At 39.4% G+C, this 26,704-nt stretch overlaps 1 protein-coding gene across 38 annotated transcripts in view; it reads left to right on the forward strand.

Annotated features, from left to right (window-relative positions):
• CLASP2 (cytoplasmic linker associated protein 2) overlaps positions 1–26,704 on the forward strand; it is a 266,936-nt gene that overhangs the window by 137,602 nt on the left and 102,630 nt on the right. For 24 of the 38 annotated variants that reach the window (XM_063451964.1, XM_063451965.1, XM_063451983.1 and 21 more), the window contains 10 exons: positions 8,476–8,568; positions 8,656–8,801; positions 10,268–10,403; positions 11,925–11,995; positions 12,342–12,401; positions 13,406–13,483; positions 18,853–19,020; positions 19,259–19,311; positions 21,688–21,861; positions 22,380–22,403. In XM_063451964.1, the coding sequence (XP_063308034.1) occupies positions 8,476–8,568; positions 8,656–8,801; positions 10,268–10,403; positions 11,925–11,995; positions 12,342–12,401; positions 13,406–13,483; positions 18,853–19,020; positions 19,259–19,311; positions 21,688–21,861; positions 22,380–22,403 (1,003 nt within the window). The remainder of the gene's footprint in view (positions 1–8,475; positions 8,569–8,655; positions 8,802–10,267; positions 10,404–11,924; positions 11,996–12,341; positions 12,402–13,405; positions 13,484–18,852; positions 19,021–19,258; positions 19,312–21,687; positions 21,862–22,379; positions 22,404–26,704) is intronic. The other 14 variants (XM_063451968.1, XM_063451992.1, XM_063451979.1 and 11 more) reach the window with 1 other exon arrangement.

Below are 26,704 nucleotides of genomic sequence, written 5' to 3' on the forward strand. Positions count from 1 at the left end.
AGTGGACGAGCAAGTCCTAGCTACCATGAGGCGACACTGCTCCTCGTGGCATGTCTGGAGCCATTTTGGCGAGTCATTTACGGCCTGTCTCCAACAGTCAATATAAGGAAACTGGCCGTAAAGTTCAGGCCTACCCGATACAGCCACGTGTAAGCGCTGTACCAGAGTTGGATCCAAACTGCCACGTGGCGGCCATGCCGCAACCAAAGTAGGCCACTCCCTAGTACACAAAGTGACCAAACGTACAGGAGACATCTTTACCCCAAAATCACAAACTTTGAATCCCTTTTTAAAATTCTTAACCATACATCCTAAGGGATCCGGAATCGTTGACTGCGACGCACCCATACTTAACAATGGAACGTCGTCGACAACGAATACTATACACGCGTACTATTCAACAGTCACACCCGTTTCCTCTGGCAACAGCACCACGTGGTACGGTTACCAAGTGAAACGTACACAATAACAATAAACACTCAGGGAATTCCCGTACACACACAGCTGTTACACCAGTCACTATATAATCAATATTATGCCCTTTGGCGTAACTATACAGTCACCCACGCTATAATTCTCTATATACGAATTACCCGTCTATAACACACCCCAGTAACATCGTCTTTTACAAATAGCGGTTACAGTACGGTTAGCATAGGTCAAAGCACAAGTTAAGGTCACAATACAATTATTAGTGGTTATGGTGTTAAACATGCAATGGACGACAATGATTAGTACTTATTATATAATGTCAGTAAATATACAGGGTTATGGTACCGTGCACTATAATACAGCAACACACTATTAACACTCTCGCTAGACGGCTGAGCTCGCGCTATCTAACAAGATATACACTTTACTAAAACAATCGTTAACACATTTACAATTCCCAACTAAACTATTGGCCAGTACCTTGAATGGACTACCTAAAACTATATACACCCGTTTTGGTTAGCCACACTGCCCAATCACCACATATATAGCGAGCTAGAGAACCGAATTTACACAGGCGCCTCTTAGTCGCACTATCAAAAGTCTAGTGGGTTCCAAATTTACACGCCTTCCCACTTAGCCCAGATAGGATGAGAACTAGCGAACCGAATTTACACAGGCGCCGCTTAGTCTCCCGGTCCCTCCGACCTAGCGAACGTAATATACACCCTAGAACGCTAGTCTAGACAAGACACCGGTGTCCGGCTAGGGCTATTTACACCAGGACCCCGCCTGACTAACCAAATCAAACGGTCTGACTAAAGAGCGTTCGATCGAGCGGTGCGCCTTCGCTCCTTCCCTCCGACAGAGGGGGCAGATACACAGATTCAAAACCCCTTTGGGCCTACCGCACAATCGGTATACCCCTAGTGGGTCCTGCCGTCTAAAACAGCAGTTGTCTTACCTCCTCGTTCCTGAACCTGAGTTCACACTCATCGACGGGGACACCCCAGCACTTCTCACGTAGAGGCCGATGATCTCCTGGACAACAGACCAGTGGCGCCGAGACGAAGGGAGGTCCACGCAGAAGTTCAGGGGTGCAGCCGTAGAGAACGTGGGCAAAGATAGACCGTCTCACGCCTCTGCCTCTCAGCTACCGTTGAACGATGAGCTTCCCGGCCAATGCACCAAATGATACCGGAGAAACTGACGGAAGCCAAGCACAGAGAGATGGACACAGGTTTCTTCAGGAAGGAAGAGATTCTTTATTGGATCACCGATCGGGACTCAGAGGGACTAGCGTCACCAAAATACAGCAAAGTCTGAGTACTGAATACATAGAGTACATTCCTTATATAGCACTGTAGCTCCTCCCACAATTAACTACACCCACACATACCCTTAACCTATTTAATAAATAGAGTCTAAACTCATCCATCCGGTCTAACCACGTGGCTCATCTGATACAAAGGAGAGGGACGCGTAATTCCAGTTCTTACATTCCTGCACCTGGTCAGTACAGTGATAACAGTATCTTAGCTACGTGTAATTAACTAACTGATACTACAAACACATATACATACATATGCCTTGTGGCAATCTTAGCCTGCTAAACTTGTATTTTACTGGAATTACATCACAAAACTGCTATGTTTATACTGAGGGTTAATCCAGCCTCCAGAGCCTCTAGTGGCTGTCTCATTGACAGCCGCTAGAGGCGCTTGCGTGCTTCTCACTGTGAAAATCAGTGAGAAGACGCCAGCGTCCATAGGAAAGCATTGTAAATGCTTTCCTATGCGACCGGCTGAATGTGCACGCGGCTCCTGCCGCGCATGCGCATTCAGCCGATGATGTCGCGAAGAACGGAGGAGAGGAGGAGGAGGAAAGCTCCCCGCCCGGCGCTGGAGAGAGGTCGGGGGGGGGGGACCCTGAGGGTGGAGGCACCCTCAGGGCACTATAGTGCCAGGAAAACGAGTGTGTTTTCCTGGCACTATAGTGGTCCTTTAAATGATAAAAAAAAAAATTAGGAATAGCATGTGCACTTACACTTTTCTGGAGCTTTACTCCAGCTCCCACTTCAGCATCTGGGCGGTTTGTTCCCCACCTAAGAATATAGTGTAATGACTTACATTTTGACGCATGTTTTGAGAAATGCTCTGATTACCATAGCAACAAATATACAGCAAAAATACTATTTATTATAATTATTATGTTATTTATATAGCGCCATCAAATTCCGCAGCAATTTACAATGGGTGGGCGAACAGACATGTAGTTGTAACCAGACAAGTTGGACACACAGGAACAGAGGGGTTGAGGGCACTGCTCAATGAGCTTACATGCTAGAGGGAGTGGGGTAAAGTGACACAAAAAGGTAAGGATAGTATTAGAATAGTGACAGTTGCAGAAGAGGAATCAGTCGGGAGCTATTAACAGTTTAATTGATACGCTTTTATGAAGAAGTGAGTTTTTAATGATTTTTTGAAGGAGTGGAGATTGGGTGAGCATCTAATGGAGGAGGGACGCGAGTGTGAGACAAAGTAAACCAGAGCCATAGAGATCAAATAAATACTAAATATATAACCCCATTTCAAAACCACAAAAGTAAAAATCAGTTATATACGTATAGCTGAAGTGAAAGTGTGGCTAACTTTAAAGGAACACTGAAACAAATACAAAACTGTATTTCTTATGCTGTAGTGCCGCTCTCCCAATTTCGATTCCTCCCCACCCCCCATGTGCCGTAAAAATGAGTAAAGTTTCAGAAAAACTATATTGTTTAACCCCTTAAGGACACATGACATGTCATGATTCCCTTTTATTCCAGAAGTTTAATTCTTAAGGGGTTAAAGAACAGGACCATTGCACCCAGAGTATTTGTTTGGTCTGGGAGATTTGTGTCTCTTTAAAAATGCAATTTTTAGGCCTAAAATTTGAAATTCACTTTGTACCAACTTTCAATTCCTAGAAATCTACACGTCAGTGTTTTGAGTGTGAATATTTTTGACCCTTGCTTGAATTAAAGACCATTTTACTTTTTTACAGGCGCTTTTCTTTTCACATTAAAGTATACATATGCCTTGTGATTTTGTTCCCTACTGTTTCTGATTGTGAAAAACTTAAACATTGTTTTAAATGGACTAGCAAAATTGTTAAACAGATTCATGGGCAAGGATGCTTTCTCTTTGACTCTCACACTTGTACTACATTTTTTTGTTAAACCTATATTCATGGGTTTTGGGATATAACATCTCTAGAGATGATGGCCTTTTTTGACCATATCATCTCTGTCTTCCACAGTCTAAGTTTTAAAAAAGTTACCTGCTGCAAACCAGAACATTGCTCAGATCAAGTACAGCTGGACCAGTGCCTTATGCAAGTCTAAATGTAAAAAGTTCCCTGCTGCAAACCAGAACACTGATAACATTTGACAGCATACCCCGTACCCAAATTTCACCACCCTCAACTCTCCAATCTCGCAGAAGCCTCAACTCCAGTATTTCTCCTCCAAACTCCAAACTCTCCTTTTACCCATCTCAAATCTAACTTGCCCTATTTCTGCAACCTCACTCTACAACTCAACTCTCAACTCAACATCATGGCACCTCCTTCAATTAAACGCAGCAAGCACCCCCAATTACAACCCTGGCACACCAAGCTGACCCATTACCTCAAAACATGTTCCAGAACTGCTGAACGCTGCTGGAGAAAGTCTCGCTTTGCATCTGACTTCCTCCACTATAAATTGATGCTGCGCTCCTACAGCCTGTCTCTTTCCGCTGCAAAAGTAAATTACTTTAACACCCTCATAAGTACACTGTCCCATCAACCCAAACACCTATTTCACACTTTTGATGCTCTTCTTCGCCCTTTTACTCACCCTCCTTCTTCCACCTTGTCCGCCACATACTTTGCATCTCACCTCACTGAGAAGATCTCTACGATCAGAGAAGAGATCTCCAATTTCTCTCCTTCCCCTACCAATATATCACCCAACCCCACTCCCTCCACCATTCTACACTCACTCGCACCTGCTACAGCTCTGCTCCGGTCCTCCTGCCCCACCACCTGTTCCCTCGATCCTATTCCCTTGTATCTCATCCGCACTTTGTCTCCTTCTCTTGCTCTTCCTCTCACTAAATTTTTCAATCTCTCCATTTCCTCTGGCACATTTCCGTCACCCTTCAAACATGGAACTGTAACCCCCGATTCTGAAAAAGCCCAACCTTGACCCCAACTCCTCATCCAACTACCGCCCTATCTCACTACTACAATTTGAATTTAAGATCTTCGAGAGGGTTGTGTACATCAGATTGACTGACTTTCTCGAATCCCGCTCTCTGCTTGACCCCCTTCAATCTGGATTACGCGCTGGTCATTCTGTCGAAACTGCTGTGACCAAAGTATCCAACGATTTAATTGCTGCTAAATCTCGTAGCCATTACTCTATCCTAATTCTCCTTGATATTTCTGCTACCTTTGACACTATTGATCATCAACAGCTTCTTCGCATTCACCGTAATTTTGATCTACTGGATACTGCTGTCTCCTGGTGCTCCTCTCCCAGCGCTCTTTCAGTGTTTCTTTCTCTGACTCTGCCTCCTCAGCCTGACCACTCTCTGTCCCCAAGGTTCTGTCCTTCGTCCCTTATTGTTCTCTATCTACAGTGCCTTGCAAAAGTATTCACCCCCCTTCACTTGTTACCTATTTTGTTACATTACAGCCTTAAGTTCAATATTTTGTTAAAGGACCACTATAGTGCCAGGAAAACACTTGTTTTCCTGGCACTTTAGTGCCCTGAGGGTCCCCCCACTGGAGAGAGGAAGGGGTTAAAATCTTACCTTTATCCAGTGTCAATGAGACAGCCACTAGAGGCTTTGGAGGCTGGATTAACCCTCAGTATAAACATAGCAGTTTCTCTGAAACTGCTATGTTTATAAAAAAAAAAGGGGGTTAACCCTAGCTGGACCAGGCACCCAGACCTATAGTGGTCCTTTAATCTGAATTTTATGTGATGGATCAGAACACAATAGTCTAAGTTGGTGAAGTGAAGCAGAAAAATATATACACAAAACTATTTTTTTAGAAATAGAAAACAGAACATTGGCATGTGCGGATGTATTAACCCCCTTTGTTATGAAGCCCATAAAAAGCTCTGGTGCAACCAATTACCTTCAGAAGTCACATAATTAGTGAAATGATGTCCACCTGTGTGCAATATAAGTGTCACATGATCTGTCATTACATATGCACACCTTTTTTGGAGGGCCCCAGAAGCTGCAACACCTAAGCAATAGGCACCACTAACCAAACACTGCCATGAAGACCAAGGAACTCTCCAAACAAGTAAGGGACAATGTTGTTGAGAAGTACAAGTCAGGGTTAGGTTATAAAAATATATCCAAATCTTTGATGATCCCCAGGAGCACCATCAAATCTATCATAACCAAATGGAAAGAACATGGCACAACAGCAAACCTGCCAAGAGACGGCTGCTGACCAAAACTCACGGACCGGGCAAGGAGGCCATTTATCAGAGAGGCAGCACAGAGACCTAAGGTAACCTTGGAGGAGCTGCAGAGTTCCACAGCAGAGACTGGAGTATCTGTACATAGGACGACAATAAGCCGTACGTTCCATAGAGTTGTGCTTTATGGCAGAGTGGCCAGACAAAAGCCAATTACTTTCAGCAAAAAACAAAATGTATGGAGGAAGGTGCTCTGGTCTAAAATTGAACTTTTCGGCCATCAAAGAAAACGCTATGTCTGGCGCAAACTCAACACATCATCACTCAAAGAACACCATCCCCACAGTGAAACGTGGTGGTGGCAGCATCATGCTATGGGGATGTTTTTTAGCAGCAGGGACTGGGAAACTGGTCAGAGTGGAGGGAAAAATGGATGGTGCTAAATACAGGGATATTCTTGAGCAAAACCTGTACTACTCTGCGCGTGATTTGAGGCTAGGACAGAGGTTCACCTTCCAGCAGGACAATGACCCCAAACACACTGCTAAAGCAACACTTGAGTGGTTTAAGGGTAAGATGTGGCAAGCTCATAGAGACTTATCCAAAGTGACTTGGAGCTGTGATTGCTGCAAAAGGTGGCTCTACAAAGTATTGACCTTAGGGGGGTGAATAGTTATGCACATTGACTTTTTCTGTTATTTTGTCCTATTTGTTGTTTGCTTCACAAATAAAAAAAGTTGTGGGCATGTTCTGTAAATTAAATGATGCAAATCCTCAAACAATCCATGTTAATTCCAGGTTGTGAGGCAACAAAACGCAAAAAATGCCAAGGGGGGTGAATACTTTTGCAAGGCACTGTATACTGCCTCCCTTGGTAAACTCATCAGCTCCTCTGGCTTCCGTTATCATTTCTTTGCGGATGACATGCAAATCTACCTGTCCTCTCCTGATCTCTCTCCACCCATCTTGACTCGTGTCTGACTGCCTCTCTGCAATTTCCAACTAGATGGCTGCTCACTTCCTTAAACTCAACCTGTCCAAAACAAAACTTCTGGTCTTTTCTCCCTCAGGTGTTGCTACTCCTGTGTCTGTCTCCCTCCAAGTCAACAGTGCTACCATCACTTCTACCTCGCTGCCTAGATGTTCTTTTTGACTCCAACCTCTCTTTCACCCCTCAGGTCCAATCAATCGCCAAATCCTGTCGCTTCCATCTCAAAAATATAGCGTGCATCCGCCCCTATTTAACGCCGGATGCGGCTATGGTGCTGGTCCATGCTGTTCTTCTCTCTCGCCTTGACTACTGCAATCCCCTTCTCAGTGGTTTTTCATGTTCCCAGATTGCACTGCTGCAATCTAAAATGAATGCGGCTGCGAGGCTCATTTTTCTGTCCGCTCACACCTCCCTCCTCTGTGAGTCCCTGCATTGGCTTCCAGTTAGACATAGGGCTCAATTTAACATTCTGGTGCTTGCTTACAAGTCCCTACATAATGCTGCTCCAACCTACCTATCCTCCCTAATACACAAGTATGTCCCGCTGAGGCCCCTGCCCCTGCGCTCTGCCAAATACCTACGTCTATCCTCTGTCCATTCTCCCACCTCTGATGCTCGCCTCCCAGATGTATCCAGGGCTGCACCTCTTTTGTGGAACTCCCTTCCCTTCTCCTTAAGACTTTTACCCAGTCTCCACTCATTGAAAAAATTATTCAAGAAAGCATATAAATTAAACTGTTAGCATGTTTTTATCCCCCACCCCCATGTCTCCTCTCCTGCAACTGTCAAAAATTACCTACTAAGCCCTCAGTGAATACTTTTCTAACAACCTACTTCGTACCCCTACTTTTAGCCTTTGTGTCACTATACCCCACTCCCTCTAGAATGTAAGCTCATTGAGCAGGGCCAGGGGGGCCAGGGGCCCAACGTCTTTATTAAATTTAAGTAACGGGAAATAACCAACCAATTCAGTAAAAAACAAACAAAAGCACATAACTTATTTATTAACTTTATTAAAACACAACAAAGTGCCAGTCAGTCATAAATAATCTGACCATCTTTAAATTATTCTCAACCCTCTATTTTTTACACAGATGATGACTTTGCCCGTATAATTAACACAAATGCCACTGCAATAATCATACAAATGGGAGGAAGAAAGGAGGTCTGGCAGCGCAGCCATTTATTCAAAGGTCTAGCAGCATTAGCAGAATTCTGCTTGCATTTATAGTCCTAAATTTCCTGCCATTTTCAGCTCACGACCCCTTTGCCCATCTCAGTCCACCAGCAGCGGGCTGGTCATCAATTCTGCCCAGATACTAACTTAAGTGTGCCCAGAGACCTAAGGCAAAGCTTGCTATCTGCCTTGTGGTAACTGGACTCCTAAATTACCTCATCCTTGCCACCATACATATTCTGCCACAGTTATCAATGCCTGTGGCATTCCACATTATTCATTGTTGAATACTCTGCAGATGCCATCAGTCCTTTTAGAATCTTGGTTTTAGTTTTATTCAAAACCTTTGTACTATATTCAGATATGTGGTTTATTAATATAGTTATTTCTGTCTACTATAATTTATAGATTTATTCCAGTCGAGAACTTGAAGAGACATTGAATAAGATCAGAGAAATCCTTTCAGATGACAAACATGATTGGGATCAGCGCGCCAGTGCGGTATGCAAATATATAATTTTTTGTAAATTGCTAATGATACATCTTTCATGTTGAATTGCTGATTTCTGTAGTTGTTTTGCATTTCAGCTTAAGAAGGTCCGATCTTTGCTTGTTGCTGGAGCCTCAGAGTACGATTGCTTTTTCCAACATTTACGTTTATTAGATGGCAGCTTTAAACTTTCTGTAAAAGATCTCCGTTCCCAAGTGGTTAGAGAAGCGTGTATCACAGTGGCGTGAGTATAAATTCATATTTTATTTATTTTACAAAACGCTACGGTTATGAGCCACTCTTATCAGGAAGACAAGGTCCATGGTACTCTTTGCACTAAAAAGTATGCATTAATGCAGTGTTGTTATGGTGCTTAGAGAATTTTTTTTTTACATTTTTGCTAAAATCCATGTCCATATGAAGGTGCTGAAATACCTATAAGTTTATGTGTAATTTCTCAAAAAAGTGCAAATATGTATAAATGGTGATATTGCAGTATTAAGGTCATGCACCTATGAGGTAATTGAAATTTGTGTTAAACAGACTCGGCAAACAAATCTGTCAGCATTTCATTTTTGATACCTGAAATGGATATATGCGTAATTACACCTTGTAACATTCTAACATATGTACAAACAGAAACATTTTTTTTTTTTAAATTGTGATGTACCTGAATACAAATTTGTATTTGTTTGTATGTTTTTATTTTTGCTGCAAGTAGCACACACTAGACTTTCTAGAATCAGTCACATTGTAATGTTTTGTGTCCTTTTATAATGGGAAAAAGAAATACAATAAATGGTAAAATAAAGATGGCTGTACTAAAAGTGCCCCTTGCCTCTAGTTAAATAACATAGTGTGTCATTTATTTATAAATAAAATATATATACATTTGTGTGGCAGATTTGGATTCCTTCTGAGAATGAACTGTATAGTATGATATAATAGGTTAAAAGACAAAAGCAAGGTTTAAAAAAAAAAAAAAAAAGTTTCTGATTTTTTTTTTTTTTTTATACCCAATGACCTTTTATACACCACATACTTTAGGGGACACTGTAGGCACTATAACCATTTCATCTCATTGAATTGATTGTAGTGCCTGGAGTTCACCTGCACTTTCCATCCATTCAGTGTTTTGTTTTGTTTTGTTTTTTGAGCGGTTTAACACTGAATGAGGGTCCATGGTTTCCCTGAGCCCTACCCAGAATTGGGATGTGGCTAAGGCAGAGATTGCACAGTTATTTGTCACCATACCGAATTCTACTTGCAAAGGCATTGGGATTTGCTGTCAGCAGACACTCTCAGCAAGTCACAGCCACCCATTGGTACTTAGGCTAATGCTTCCTCATTAGCACAAGCTGCACAGAGTGGATGGGTTGCTGGGGACTTGTGTTTTGCATTGAAAAGTGGTTTATTGATGATTGGAAAGTGACTCCAGACACTATAACCACTTCAGTGAGATGAAGAAGTTATGTTGCCGACATTATTGAAATTTGGTAATAATGTAAAAAAAATCTGATTGTAGCATTATATTAGAAAAATGACTTTTTTATTATATATATATATATATATATATATATTGTGAATTGAATGACATTTAACATCCAGATTTGGTACATTTAGCTTAAGTATTGCTAAATCAATACCTAATGTTAAATATAGCACATGTTTACTTTATCATCTGACATGGTCAAATTTAATTTCCAACAGGCAACTTTCAACAATTTTGGGCAACAAATTTGACCATGGGGCTGAATCCATTGTGCCTACACTTTTTAATCTGGTTCCCAATAGTGCAAAAGTTATGGCATCATCAGGATGTGCTGCGATACGAATTATCATTAGAGTAAGTACTCTCATAAGTCTCCAGTATGTGTATTGATTTTGTATTCTGTGTTGGATTACTCCAACAGTAGATGAACTTGCAACAAATTTACATATGAAACCAAGAGGGCTGTACTGTACTATGATATATATATATAAAAGTCCTGTACGTAGGACTGAAACGTTTAACAAGCACCTGGATAACTAGCACCCGGTAACCAAGGGACATTTTAAGCGTGAGTGCAAGAGTTTTTTTCATTTTTCTATATATAGTACATGTATAGAGAGAGATACATGTTTTGACCTTTTCTTTTTGGTTTTGTTTTTTTATGTTTAAATTACTTAAAAATTAAGTAAACTCACTTTTATTCTAGCAATGAAAGCACTGAAGCTCCAATATACCTCCTGTGAAGTCATCATTACTGATAGCTTGTGTCCAATCAGGTGTTCCTCATTGGACATAGAGTACATGTGTTCAGTGGAGGCTGTAAAAGTCTTAAAATGGAAGGGTGTATATTCCAAAACCCACTTAATCCCATGTACTAAACCTTTGATCCTGTGAGATTGTACCCTTTTCAACACCATAAACACATAGAAACATGTATTTGGGAAATAAAGGCTACTTTAAATATATGTAAAAACAAAAGCAAAAAAATCTGCCTTTATGGATGAGGCTCCTCGCATATTACATATACTCAAACACTGGCAACTATCTTCTGCAGCTGCAATTTCATGACCAAGTTTAAATAATCAATAGCTATTTCCTACTATACCTCTCTGCATGCCTATGAAGTGCATTTGAGCACATATGTAAAGTGTGGAGGATAAGAAAAGGGTAATGCTGTTAAAGGGACATTATAGACACCCAGACCACTTCATCTCATTGAACTGGTCTATGTGCAGTGTTCCTATCCTCTTAACCATGGGGATGACAGAGGAGGCGGAGAAGGAGCCTGCACAGAGGAACCTTAGCGCTGAAATAATTAAATGAAAAAAGTCACGTTTTTTTAACGCATTTATTGCCGTTGGGGGAGGGGGCGCGAGAGCAGAGACACTATAGTGTTAGGAATACTTTATATTCTTAAATCTAGTGTTTCTTTTATACTTTGTATCAATACATCACATCTTTTTGATAAGTTTTTCTATGCCATGGAATGTATTTTCTTAAGCATGAATAAAGTAGGAGTTTAATCCTGGAAGAGTCCACATTTTTGTGAATTTAGATGTCATCATTTAATGCTAGAACCCACTGTAATGAATCCTTTTCGTGCCTTTAAATTAGCAAGGGTAAGGGTATTTCATAAAGTCCTTGTAATGAAGAAATGCATTTACAAAGGTTAGATAAGATTCGTTGGTCACAGTTTAGATATTCTATCTGTATTATGCACACAAAGATGCAGAGGGACACAATGGAGCCTTGTCATAGATATTTGTGTATTTTTTAAATATTCTTTTATTTAATCTTGTTCACTTACATATTGCAAGCAATGTATTAAAAATTAATTTCTGGGGGGAAAAATCTAATCATCTCTGTTTATTATAGCACACCCATGTCCCCAGGCTCATTCCATTAATCACAAGCAATTGCACATCAAAATCTGTAGCAGTAAGGAGGTAAGGAATCATTTTAACGTTTTTGTGTTTTGTTTTGTTTTTGTTGTTCATTGTTTAAACAATTTAGATTTTTTTTTTAAGAGTGATATGTTCTAATGTTAAAAGACAGATTGATATCAGTTGTCTAAAGCAACATATGTCAAGATACGTTTTTAAGAATGAGAATAGAAAAGGAAGGAACTGTAAGTATATTTAGTTTTTATACTACTATTTGATACTCCAAGGAACTGGAATTAGATTGCGGAATGTATTTTTCTATAAAAAACCTTTATCTATACCGTGATTCAGGTAGTTCGTAAATTATGTAGTTATGCATCTGCTTTTTTTTTTTCTTCTATATTTTTAGGCGCTGTTTTGAATTTCTGGAAATGCTGTTGCAAGAATGGCAAACTCATTCTTTAGAGAGGTAATGTTTTCCCCTGATTATCTCTTTTTGGAAATATTACCTTTTCAGAGCAACTTATGATCCCTTTTAGAAAAAATCTGAACTGTTTTCCTAAATTTCATAACAAAACTGCAAATTCTGAAGAGTAACCCAAACAACTTCTATTTTATGCCAACATATTCTGGCAAGCTTATACCTTGTGCTTCCAGAAATGCAAGATAATCATTTAAGTGTGGCTGATACACCTCGAGCCAAAAAAAGGGGTTCCACTTCAGGATTACTCTTTTACCTTAAGGAGACCCTAAAGTTGTAAACAAACTAACAGATGTCAACACAACACCAAGACAGATCCCTATGATGGTTCCCAGTTGTCACATCATAGCATCTATGCTGAGAATTGATTGACATGGGAGTGCAGTAGAACACTCTTTTAGGCATTTCTGACACCGCAAACTACAAACAGTTGCTGTGATTCTTCCTCTGCTGAGAATGTCTAGTAACATAGGAATGGATCATTTGTCACTATATTCTGATGCTTATGTGCTGGCAATGAGCATATCATTTACACCTGACATTGAACGGATTAATGCAAAGATCACTTCTGAATCAACTGAACCACAGTAGATGAATTGGGTTTAGGTGCTGGGAGAGTCCCATTTTTGTTAAAGCTCTGGAAAATGGTTTGGCATGAACAGCGTCAGTAGACATGTTTAGAACTGCAGTGGTTCTGCACTTAACACTATTTTTTTCTTTTTCATCTTACTTTAGTATTATTCATGTAGCTCAATCAGTTGCCATTGTGAGCCTTGGTTTCCAATTCATTCTGTAGAATTAGTAAGTAGGTCATCTATACAGTCCTATAAATTAACAAGTCTAAAATTAAATTAGTAATTAGTAAGAAGTATTTTCAAAGTTGGGTCTCAGAGCTGCCATTGTTTTGCATTACTTATATCATACTTTTCAAAATGTGTGTGAATATTTACATTCATACTTTTTTTTTTCTCCCTCATATTTTTTCTTGACAGGCATGTTGCTGTGCTAGTTGATACCATCAAGAAGGGAATGCATGATGCTGATGCAGAAGCAAGAATTGAAGCACGAAAGTAAGCTTTTTTTAATTTATATTTTATACACATTCTGTATACATCATTAAAGAAACGGTTACAAACAGTCATTAACTAACACACTTAGAAATCATAATGGACAGTTGATAGTTTGGATGCTTCTTACATGTCCTCTCCAGAAGTGACTGCTTTGGGTGATGTAATTTTAGAGAATTATTATTAACAGTTTCTTCAATGGTGTGGTATCAACATTTGATGTGCCAGAAAATAGCATGAGTCAATTTGCATTGTTAAATAGAATGGTCCCATGCTATTTTCTGGTACACTACATTGTACCTTACACTATTACAAAAGCTTTGTAAAAGACTTCAGCCTTCTTTGGGTTTTCCTCACAGTTGCAGTGTATGTACCTGTTCACTTCTAAAGAGACAAGTGTGTTTGAATAACTGCCTATTGTGGATTGCATTATTTTCTTTCTGCTCAGAAGGCATACTAACTACACAGATCATTCTAGTTAAGTATGGCTATTTTCCACCTTGTGGATGGCCTAACGTACATATCTTAACACTTCCTCCCTGTTGTGTGACTAGCTGGTGTTATCTGTATGTGAGGAAGTCTAGGAGATATTGAAATATTTCAAGGTTGCTTTTTCATATTTACTAGACACTTGGATGCACTTAGACTATCCGAGTGGAACTCTGGTATTCCAAACCAAGACTTCTAATGCTCCCCCTACTGGGTACCACTTAATATATTACCTGAGTTTGGACACTTTCTCTAAAAAGGGTTGGGGTTAAAGTGGGTTTCTGCTTCAGGACAAACCTGCTCATGCATGACATTTGGATGTTTTTGCCACTATAAGTAACAACAGGTTTTTTTAGGAGTGCTACCCTTCTTTCAGAGGCCTCTCTACCAAACAAGTTAGACATCCAAGTTGCCTTGGAGATGCCTGGACCCACTCCATGAATGACATTTTGGTTTTGTGTTGTGGAAGCATTCTCAAATGTGCATAGTAAAGTACCCTTTACTATGTTTCACCTTCAGCCCCTAATATAAACTTCCTCAGACAGTGGAAGTTTAATTCCCTCTGAGAATTATCCTAGACCCTTTTGTCACATCTTCTCTCTGTAGGTATGGTTCCCTTTTGCAGGGCCACCTAGTCGTTGGCGACGATGAACAGTAGCATCTTCAGGTATGATGTAGTATGGGGATTGCTGCGACCTCTGAGTGCAACATGGCACAGAGGCCTGATTTCAGCAACTTGGAGGCTGATTTATTCAGCAACCAGACATTTTCACCCAGGGGTATACGATCTCAAAAGTGATCACCTCTCTAATGGGCAAGGGGGATGGACAGAGATGGATCCTGATCTACCTGATACACCTTATACCAATGGTCTCAAGGATTGTGGTCAGAATCCGTCAGCAGTCTGTGCCAATGATAATCAAACTCCCTCGTTGCCTCATCGCACCTAATGAAGATGTCAAGGTTGGAACTTTAAACTCTAACTTTGTAGCCTGATCTTCTGGATCAGGACTCTTTCAGGCATATAGAACTGAGGCCTGTTTCTGAAGGCATGACCCTTGGAAGTCAAATTCAAAGATGGAATAGTTTTACTGGTATAGTCATGGAAATCCTCATCCCTTAATGAGTTACTGAAGAGTGGAACAGATTCAGTCTTGGGTGATACAAAAGAACAATAATGAGAAAACCATCAATATAGAGCTTAATATAGAATTAGTGTTCAATACTGGCTCTTTACAAATCATAAAATAATGTAACCCAACCAAATCCCAGGTGGAAAAAAATGGTTATGTCTCACTGATGCCTACATGTGTCAGCACAATTCAAAATTAAACATCAAACTAATTGTCTGTTTCTAACTCTGCTCCTTAAAAGTAAGCTTTTACTGTATTATGTGTGGGGTTTTTTTTGGGGGGGGGGGGAGGTGGAGGGGGAGGGGATAATCTGCCAAAATAATTCACTCAATTGATAGACACCATGAATACAAACATTTTTTTTTTTTTTTTTTTTTTTTTTAAATATGAACATGATTGTACTTTCATGCCCACTCTATGGGAGAAAAGAAGGACAAATAAGAACTTTGAGCTTTATGTAACTGGCCTGGATATAGTTAAGTATTTGTTGATCCCGTTTCCTGGTCCCACACTTTTACATCTTACATGTATTCAAGTCTGCAGCTGCTGCCTCTGCCCCTGAACTGCTTGCTGTCTGCTGACATCATCAGAAGGGATTCTGTGAGCCAATCTTTTCCATAGGATTGGCTGAGACTGTCAAGGAGACAGACCAGGGGCAGAGCCAGCAGATGTCAAACACAACCCTGGCCAATCAGCTCATCCTCATAGAAATGAATTGAATCAATGCATCAATATGAGAATAGGTCAGTGTCTGAATGCAGTGGGTGGAGACACTGAATGGCAGTACTGCCCCAGGAAGCACATCTAGCAGCTATCTGAGGACTGGCCAGTGGAATTATCACTTGGCTGTAATGTAAACACAGCATTTTTTTTTAATTTTTTTTTAAAAGACAGTGTTTACTGCAAAAAGGCTTGAAGGGAATGATTCTACTCACCAGAACAAATACAATAAGCTGTAGTTGTTCTGGTGACTATAGTGTCCCTTTAACATCTTTCTCTTACAATATCAGATGGAGCATCCTTCCAGTGATACTTTTGAAACGTGATGTGTATAGGTTACACTCTTATTACAGCATTCCCATGGCAGGTAAATTGTGGAGAGTGGCTCTGACACAGTTGTAGCAACCTAGATTTAAGCTAGGTTTCAGTATTCCTCATGTATTTGAATATAACTTGGCAGCGAGATAGTGCCATGTCTTGGACTAGATTTCGTACAGGATACATTCTCTGTTTGCTTTATGAAACAATATTCTGTCCCAAAATCCATTTACCGAACTTCACATACCACACACCAGTCTTGCAATTACCAGAGAGTGTTAAACACAACCCCTTACTGTATTCTACAATTAAAGCTTGAAATCTTACAAGACTCCAACCTTCACTAGTGATATTTAGGTTTCCTCACATTTTTTTTTTTCTCAAACCCTTATTTCCACTATGACCTTCCTGTTAAGCGTCTTCAATCCTAGAAAAATAGCTCCCTAGCCTGCATTGGAAATTGTTTAGACACTCATAACATACTAACTCTGTCACAACTACAGAAAAAGTTCCCTTTTCGCTTATTTGAAAATTAAAAACTACATTAACACAATTTTACCTCCCCTGCAAATCAATGACTGGACTAACTCAATAGATTCCATTGTTTGAAACACTTCTCGAGCTCACTATTCTATCAAGTTACTCTATGATTTTATTCGAACAATATTAGATAATTCTATGCTGATCAGCTGCATCCATAAGTGGGCAAAATTACTCCCATCCCTTTCCTCCAGTGACATTCTCACAGAAATGAACAAACTATTTAAAGGGACGTTATGGTCACCAAACAAGATTAGTTTAATGGAACAGTTTTTATGTATAGATCATGCCTCTGAAGTTTAAATGCTAGATTCACTATCATTTAGGAGTTAAACCACTTTTTGTTTCTGTTTATGCAGTCTTAGCCACACCTACCCTGGATGTGACTGACACAGGCTGCATGAAAACAAAATGGTTTAATTTTCAATCAGATTTAACTTAATTTTTATCTCCTGCTCTGTAACTCTAGCTCCTGCATGGTCTAGCAAGCTAATACCAAGCAGGAGATAAGACATTCTAAATTAAACAGTATTTGCAATAAAGGAAGTGTCAACATTTGATTACTCTTTACATGAAGTGTTTAGGAAGGCTGTGTAAGCCTAGAGCTGCATAAACAAAGCGATTTAGGCCCTAAATGACAGAGAATTGAGCAGTGAGACTGCATGGGCATGATCTATACACCAAAACAGCTTCATTAAGCTAAAGTTGTTTTGGTGACTATAGTTTACAGTTTAACCCCTTAAGGACACATGACATGTGTGACATGTCATGATTCCCTTTTATTCCAGAAGTTTGGTCCTTAAGGGGTTAAGCTCTTTCTAGTTCCTCTGTACTAAGAGATACAGCAGTAGACAGCACTGTATGCCTATCTATCACCTGACTTACAATGACTACATTTAACAGACTCCTCCATATGGCTGCAATGCAGGGGGAAGTTACTGATTTCTTTAATTGTTTTTGGGATTGTTCACAGCAAAATTCTGGGAAGAAGTAAAAACGTTTCTTAAGTTCCCTTTACACTTCTTGGTCTCACCATTCCCAGAGGTGTCCATTGTTGTTATTTTTTTTATGGCAGTACCTTAAAATATCCTAATTTTATTATAATAGTTTGGGAACCTGTCAGGAAGACAATCCTTCCTAGCTGGGTTTCATCTGATAAGTGCACTTTGACACGAAGCCAAAATAAATTAGCTCATCTAATTAGGCTGGGTTGAATCCTCCCAATGTAAAGAGCGGAATGTTTCACAATTCTTTAAAGGGATACTCTAAGCGCCAAAACAACCTTAACTCAATTTGCAATGATCAATCCTCTGCCATTTAGGAGTTAATTTACTTTTGTTTCTGTTTATGCAGCCCTAGTCACACCTCCTGTGCCTATGACTCACACAGACTTCATAACAAATGGTTTCATTTTCAATCAGTACAGTGTGTTTAGTTTTACATTTTTATCTCCTGCTCTGTTAATTAAACTTTAATCTCATATGGAGTCTGTAGCAGACTTTTGACAGAGCTGGAGAAAATAAATTCAAAATGAAACAAAATGTGCAATAGAGTAGATTTAAACTGTAGATCTCTTTACATGAAATGTGTAGAGAGACTGTGGAGGTCATGTGCAGGGAGGTGTGACTAGGTATGCATAAACATAGTGAATTAATGCCTAAATGTCAGAGCTGAAAAGTGTGTCCTCTCTTTTTTTTATTTTACAAAAAGTGCAGATTTTAATAGAAATCAGTACTGTTTTTTGGATGCAGCAATGGCCCAGGGCACCTGCCGTGTAAAGACTTCTCATTGAGCTACATTAGGAAGTCTGTGATTGGACTGCTACAGAAAGACTGGGCAGGCTATTTTTAAATGTAACCCCTAATTAAATACTTGCACAGTTTCATTTGGGGTATATCAACTAAGTAGTGATTTTTATTTTGGGCAGTGAAAATATAGTGTTCATTTAACTCTTGGGAAACATAAAAAAAACAAAACAGTTTCTTAGCTGTATTCTTTCGAATACTTTGTTGGGTCCTCCGCCGTAACCCGATTGAACAGTTACATTTATTTTGATACACTGTTTGAAACAGACTATGATAATTATAGTGTGACTATTGTTTTATTTGTTGCTAATTTTATTTTCTTGTTATCACAGTGTAAATATTTATTAGAGTAATCTTAATTTTCCAGTGCCTACTGGGGCCTTAGAAGCCATTTTCCTGCGGAAACTGATGCTTTGTACAACTCTCTGGAGCCAATGTACCAGAAGAACCTTCAGTCCCATTTAAAGACATCTGGTAGTGCTGCATCTCTTCCCCAATCAGACCGCTCATCCTCAAGTTCACAGGAGAGTCTTAAGTAAGAACAATTTCAACACTTAAACATGCTGAATCCCGTATTACTTTAATCTGTGCCAGTATTTCCTATTCTTATTATTTTGTTGTGGTTTTAAAGTTTCCTCATGCTCACAAAGGTTGAGAACCACTGATCATACTCTGAATTGCTCCAATGTTTTTCTTTAGTTAGATTTCCAATCTATGTGTGTATTATAATTGACAACTATTAATGTATTTTTTTTTTAAATTCTTTATTTTAGTCGTCCTTTTACTTCAAAATTGTCTACTGGGAGTAATCAGTTGCCTGGAAGAGGTAAGTGATTTTGGAGCATTGTATTTAATAAGATTCCAGTATACAGAAGATCTACTATTTTAGATTTCCCATGCTGAACCTCATAATTTGTGCAAAGCTTAATAATAATAATAAACATCATAAGCACTCTAGCAAAGAATCTTAATTGTATGAATGCATGATGTTTGAAATAGTTTTCAAATACAAACAAAAAAATTGCATTATAAATGCAGATCGTAACCATGGTGAGAAAAAATACTTATTTTAATTGCAGTGGAATAAAGGCAGGCAAAAAACCTGAGCCCCTAAATAGTTATGCAGCATGGAGTATGGATATAATTGAACATAAAATGTTTTTACGCAGGGGGCAGGGCCTGACTGCGGATCCGAGCGGATGCAAGATTGACCTGCTCCTTCTCTTGTTGGCAAATATTGCTGACTACCACTCATAATCAGCCTATATATGACGCTAATGGGCCACCAAGCAAAAGGTGATAACGAGGGGCTCACGTTGACACCAAATCTGAAACTTCCCCAGCGGGAATCACTGAAGCAAAATCTGCTGCATACAAGTGTGGAACGCACGGGGGAGGCAGCCGCTTCCCTGCCGCCACTAACGGCTGAAATCTTAAACAAGGGCCCTCGGGGACCTATGGACCGGTGGGGTTATCCCGGTCCCGGGGGGCACCTCCATGCTCCGTGGCACAACTAACAAGTGGGGCTCACTAACCCGGTAGTGGTGGCGAATGCCTCTGGGCCCTCTGACGTAGCGAAGATGCCTGACATCCTTGCAAAGCTGGAAAAGATATTCACTGCCTTCTGGAGGAAACAGACTAATAGAAAGTGGCAGAATAATGAACACAATCCAGAAGAGTACTCACCCAAAGTATTGCCTATATGCTCCCATCACGGATGCAAAGAGTTCTGAAGGAGGAGAGCACGAAAATGGCGCCGCAAACAGTGACTTTTCCCTCCTGCTGGCAAACCCGCTGATATGCCTCGATGCAAGAAACTGACAACTAACGCCAAGACCAGTGACTATACTCGGCTAGACAGGAGGTTCCTAACGTGCCTGCATCACTCCCCACATTGAATCCTAACGCCATCGAGGAAAACCCAGAGGGACTCCCTGGGAACCCAACACTCCACTGCATATTCCCAGTTGCATGGGTCGCAGGGCTTGGCACCAGGACTCTCGAAACAGGGCCATACACTGCCCCAGCGTGGCATCGGTTGAACCAGATGACAGAACAAAAAAGATGCAGACTCTGGCACAGAAATCCTGTTTTAATTTTTATTACCACAGCAAGTTGTCTGTTACTGTTAGTACTATTTTCTCTCTTGTGCTTACCATGTGGGTCTCATACATAGATATAACCTCCTGTAGGGTCTCCCATTGCCATCCAGTCTCTTGTTTAGCCTAGCAAGCAATTTGTTGAATGGGTCTGGTCTAATTATAACTTTCATAGCTACCTGCATGCCTCCACTGCCTCTGATTTCCCTGCTCATTCATGGGGGTGCCCATCTGCTAACATTAGTATTGCTTTCCCATATATGAGATACCTGTTTAAGTTTTCATTGTTTACCCAACATATTTACTCACCTAGCCTGATTACTACATATCAAAAATGTGCATGATTTACCTATGTTATCCAACACAAAAGCTGTGTAATACGTAACAACTGCTGTTAGGGCATGTCAAGCGTGAATGTATCTCACTGCACAGCAGAAATAAAAATGTGTTTACGCATGTTTAAAAAAATAAATAAAAAAAGCATACAAAAAGAAAATATAACCAGTAGTTTTGACAGAAAGTGGTGCTACAATGCACCAGGATACATATGCTGGCTGTTCTACTTTCTAAAAATATCTACTTTGTGTAAGTTTTTGATTTCGTGGCCAGAATCATAACATACTGAATTTTTCAAATGTTTAGCATTAAAACAGAAATTCTGTTTGCCCTCTACCTGCTAAAAATTGTGCAGAAGCTATAATTAGAAGTTTTTGCAACCTTTGGAAAAACGCTTAAAAGGAAACTATAGTGCCCTCCTCCCTCGCGGTGCCGAAGGGGTTAAAATCCTCTACTGTCACTTACCTGGTTCCAGTGCCGATGTCCCTCGGTGCTGGATCAGGCTCCGCTTTCGCAGTCGCCGTGCTCACATTAGTACTTCCCCCACAGGAAAGCATTGAATAATGCTTTCCTATAGGGTTTCGGGTGACATTGACTGTCCTCATCCATAGAGTGAGGACGTCCAGCGTCAGTTAAGTGACCAAACGGTGTTTGTAAAATGAAAAGGAGAAAAAGAGGACTCACTATAAACACATACAGCAAATTACACTCTCATTTAAAATGCTTTACTTTAATTTTATCATAAACTCTTCCGCTGTTCTTTTTAGTTTTAGGAAGCAGTAATAAGCCGGTACCATCACCTGGTAATTTACAACGATCCCGTAGTGATGTCGATGTGAATGCTGCAGCTGGTGCAAAGACAAGACATGCAGGTGGAGGACCAGTTGGGGCTGGACGTGCTGCAGCAGCCAACTTGCCACCAGGATCATGTTCTTCGTTAGGTGAGACACCTGAATGGTTTAGAAGTGTTGAAAAATGAAGGCAACTTATAAATGATGTATCAGTTTGTATGCGTCTTCATTCACAACTAGCTAATTTGTTTTTAGGTGAGGATTTATAATACATTAAGACTACAAATTTTGCATCTTTGTTTTCAAAGATATAAAAGACTGAATCTTTTGTTTGCTGCACTAAGACTGAACTAACCTTGATACTTGCATATTCCTTTAACCCCTTAAGGACACATGACATGTGTGACATGTCATGATTCCCTTTCATTACAGAAGTTTGGTCCTTAAGGGGTTAAAATATTCTTAATCTTAAACATAAAGCCATTTGATTAACTTTATATACCTAAATATATATTTAAAAAAATATAGCACCAGGTGCTTGTTTGTACATACATTTATGAATATAGAAATGTAAAGCACAGAATTTCACAGAATTTTTGATGTCTTGTATTGTGAGATGTGAATTAAAACACCAGTTTTCTTGTTGTCTGCTTGTGTTCTCATTAAAGAGGATGCTCCTGACAAGATGGATGGTAAGCTCTTACTTTAAATCCTCATTCAAATCCTTCATAAGATGCTTCAATTTATGTTTGCATGACATGCTGTTAGCTCAAAAAAAACTAGGTGCTTTTTATGTTGCTACTTATTCTGTACAATGTTACTTTAACACTCTGAAAGTAATTTTTGTGTATATTATTTATTATTATTATTATTATTTTATTATTACTTAAAATTTAAGGGACTTCTAGGTTCTAGACAGTTTATCATTCCCTGGTTCCACTAAACAATATTTAAAATAAAATGCACTTACCTTCACAGCACCTTTCTGTTCAGGGCAACATCTTCAACCCCACGATGCTTCAGGCAGTATGAGCGAATACAAGCTCAGTCTTCCTTCTATAGTGCTGTATGCGCTTGGCACTTTGGAGTTTTAAATTAAGTTCCAATGAATTCAGGCATACAGTGTAAGAATGAATAAGTGAAAATTTGCTTGTAACAGACATACATATATATATATATATATATATATATATATATATATATATATATATATATATATAAATCATAAATATTTGAAAACATTTTAAAATAGTCTTCAAATCAATAATATTTTGAAAATGTCTTGCAAAGTAAATGCCAATTGCATAATTTGTAAAACTAAATTAAAAAAATTAAATCTTTGGAGTGCTTTACAATCATAGAATTATTTATACTAATACGCTACTAATACTCAGTTATATTCTAAGCATTTAGTGAACCTTCTTAAAGCAGCTCTGCCACTGTTGAAATATGCAAAGACCCACGTTTCTGAAAATGCTACTTGGTGTTCAGTTCAGGGGTGCAGCACAGGTAAGTTATATTTACCCGAAGCTGTCCACTGAGCACAGTGCAATCTTCTTTCTTTAACTGCTGGAACTTCATGTGCCAAAAGCCTACATTAATGCTTTACTCTTGTGTACTGATGTCTATGGAGCCTCCATAGATATTGTCTGATGGTAAAGTGAAACAATGCCTGATGCTGCTGTCAAAAGTTGACAGCGGAATTGCTGCATCTTGTCACATTAGGATTTTATCATAAAACAAAGTAGTCCCTTCTTTGTCTTATGATATCTTTTGACTGCATTAGAATTTCAGTGAAAATCCAATGAAATCTTTATGAGCATTTCATAAAGGTTTTATCTTCATGAATTGCTCAAAAATAGTTTGACATGTGGCATGTACCATTTTGTAACAAAGGCAATTTATTGTTGCTGATATAGTTAGATGAACTCATTAGAGATACTAATATGTAAAAAAGCAGACCAGAGTCTCCCGAAAATAAGAGAACAGAAAGGAGGAAGGGGCAGAAAAATATCAGGGAAAGGAAGAGAAAACCAGTAAAGACTTTCTAGCCAAACACTTCTGGGAAAGAAACCATAGTCATTGTCAGCTGAAATCTGTCAGTGGACATAGTAACAAACCAATTTTGTCTTATTGCCGTATACTGTTGCAGTCTATCTGAGGCTCCAAAGGTCATTTTCTCAATTGAGCATAGCTTGTCCATTTTACTAAACCACAAGCTCAATGGAGAGCAAATTTGCTCTTTCCACTTTAGAGGAAAATTTGTTTGGCAATATTTAAAGTATGGACTGTAAGTGAATTTGTATACCTGGTAGCAGTGGTAGTCTGGTGGAGTATCCTTCTTCTGGGAAAGAAACCATAGTCATTGTCAGCTGAAATCTGTCAGTGGACATAGTAACAAACCAATTTTGTCTTATTGCCGTATACTGTTGCAGTCTATCTGAGGCTCCAAAGGTCATTTTCTCAATTGAGCATAGCTTGTCCATTTTACTAAACCACAAGCTCAATGGAGAGCAAATTTGCTCTTTCCACTTTAGAGGAAAATTTGTTTGGCAATATTTAAAGTATGGACTGTAAGTGAATTTGTATACCTGGTAGCAGTGGTAGTCTGGTGGAGTATGGGCACTGGTGTCAAGGATGAAGGTTAATCAGAGGACTGTTTTACGATATCATTTATTTTGGCCCAGAAAGGACATTTGATTGGGTAGTCCCACCAGATATGTAGGAAGGTTTCAGACTCCGTAGAGCAGCGCCGACAAGCATCATTCTGGCAAAGATCTATGGACTACATTAATTGGTGTACCCATAATTTAAAATCCAGGTACCTGAGTTTTCCTAGAGACTGAGCAGTGGTGTTTAAGGTCATACATCTTTTTCTACTGGGCATCACTGAAAGTCTCACCAAGAAACCTATCCCATTTTCCCATAAAAAAGGATATAGGGGTAGGTAGCTTCAATTGAATCAAGATACATAAATTGGACAACCCATGGTCAGTGGGAGTGGGGTTATGATACACCATTTCGAATGGAGTAAAATCTCCAGAAAGTAATGGCTCTTGAAATTGATGATATTTGAAATGATGCCAAAACTGACTTATTTCCCACACACAATGAACTAAGGAGTTTCAAACCCACAACAGAAACCACATGATTTACCCTTGGTCAGCTCTATCAATGGATGTAAAGCCTTGATCCAGTCCAGGAGGGAACTCAGGATTTATATTTCAGGTAGAACAATGTGGACGGGAAGGAAGATAGGTCATATTTCTTGGTGTTGCAGTTGCATATTTGCAAAGTGGTCTAAATGTAAGGTTTGGCACTTGACAATCCTGTTTCTCTGGCCTGTTGTAGCCAAAGGAGAATTGTGAGTGACAACTACCAAATGTCTTGAAACAAGGAATCACTAATTCATCCCTATTTATAGGTAACTCTAATTGTGAGAATTTGTAACACTTCTAGATGTAGCCATTTAATAAAGGGAATTCTTCTGGAATAGGTACAAAAGGCAAGATAAGGAGTCCATTTTCATGACTTGGATAGCCAAGAAATGTGAGGTTAGGACCATTTCCTATTGTCCCTTTTAAAATAGGTCAACATGTATATGCATAATTATGAGCAAAGCAGCATCTGCAACAGTCAAAAGATAGGTTTATCTGCAAAAAAGTTTGTAATACCATAATGGTAGTCTATGCTGGCCTGTACTGTCAGTGGTGTGTTTCAAAAGGAAGCCATGTTACAAACGAATCACCAGATGGCACTACACACCAATGACAATCCAAAAACTATACAATACATCTTCGGACACATGCTGGAGATGCCAGGAAATTAGAGCCCATCACTCACACATTTGGTGGCAGTGGCCACTAATATCAAGGTATTGGACTAGGATACACAAATTTAACCAAATAATCATTAAGAGCGGATTCGCCATGGACCCTAAACATACATCTTCCTTCTTCCCTCAAAACACCACCAAAAGGAACAATCCACCCTCCACAACTTCCTAATTATGGCTGCTGCACAACTTATCCCCAAATACTGGAAACAAACCCTCACCCAGACTATCAAGGAATGGTTCGCGAGAGTCGAAGAAATCCAAACTATGAAAGAACTGTCATACGCTAAAACCAAAAACTACCAAACATTTTCCAAAATCTGGACACCCTGGACTAAATTCCTGACGAAGGAAACAGGAAGCGCACTCCTGACTATCTCTCAGAACCCAATCACCCAACATAACCGGAAGCCCACACACACCCAATCGAAGCAATCACAGACTTTTTTTTGAGCTGGTCCTTTTTGAATTAAAAAAACACAAATAACACACTTATGGAGGCAGTGCAGCAGTTTCAGGATTGATTTCCCTGAAGTGCTGTGTGGACTTTTTCTAGCTTCTGACATTTTGGTGGAAAAAGTCATTAAGACTTCAATTAAGAACCATTAGTCTATGGAATGGAGAGGTGATTTGTATCATGACAGATGATGCATGCTCTGAATAAGTGGCCATACCAATTCTGAAGAATGGTAATGAGTCCTAAAAAAAAGTTATCCTCTAGTACTATGAATGTGACTAAAATATAGGTATGTGGTTACAATATAAAGTCTTGTTCTTCAAGATGATCTTCTCTTCAACAGTTCACCAATGTGACTAATAGGACCACCAAATTCATTTCAGTGGAGTGACCTGGTTGTAGTGATCCTGTAGTGTAAAACATTGCAATATTGAAGAAACTGTAGTGTTTATTTTGCAAGTTCAAACACACCTCAAGTGCATGTCATATTGACAATAATATAAAATATATATAATATATAAAACTTAGCACAGTTCCTACCACCATTACACCTGTTAAGACAGACTCAAACAAAAGCCAAATCGCAGTCACAACGTAAGTGTCTGCATAATGTTTGTATATATATATATTTTTTTTTTTATTTTTTTTTACACTTAGATAATTTTTCAGTGCAGTAATTTTTTGACAACAATTTTAATGTG

Source organism: Pelobates fuscus, chromosome 4, assembly GCF_036172605.1.
Source record: "Pelobates fuscus isolate aPelFus1 chromosome 4, aPelFus1.pri, whole genome shotgun sequence".
NCBI lineage: Eukaryota > Metazoa > Chordata > Amphibia > Anura > Pelobatidae > Pelobates > Pelobates fuscus.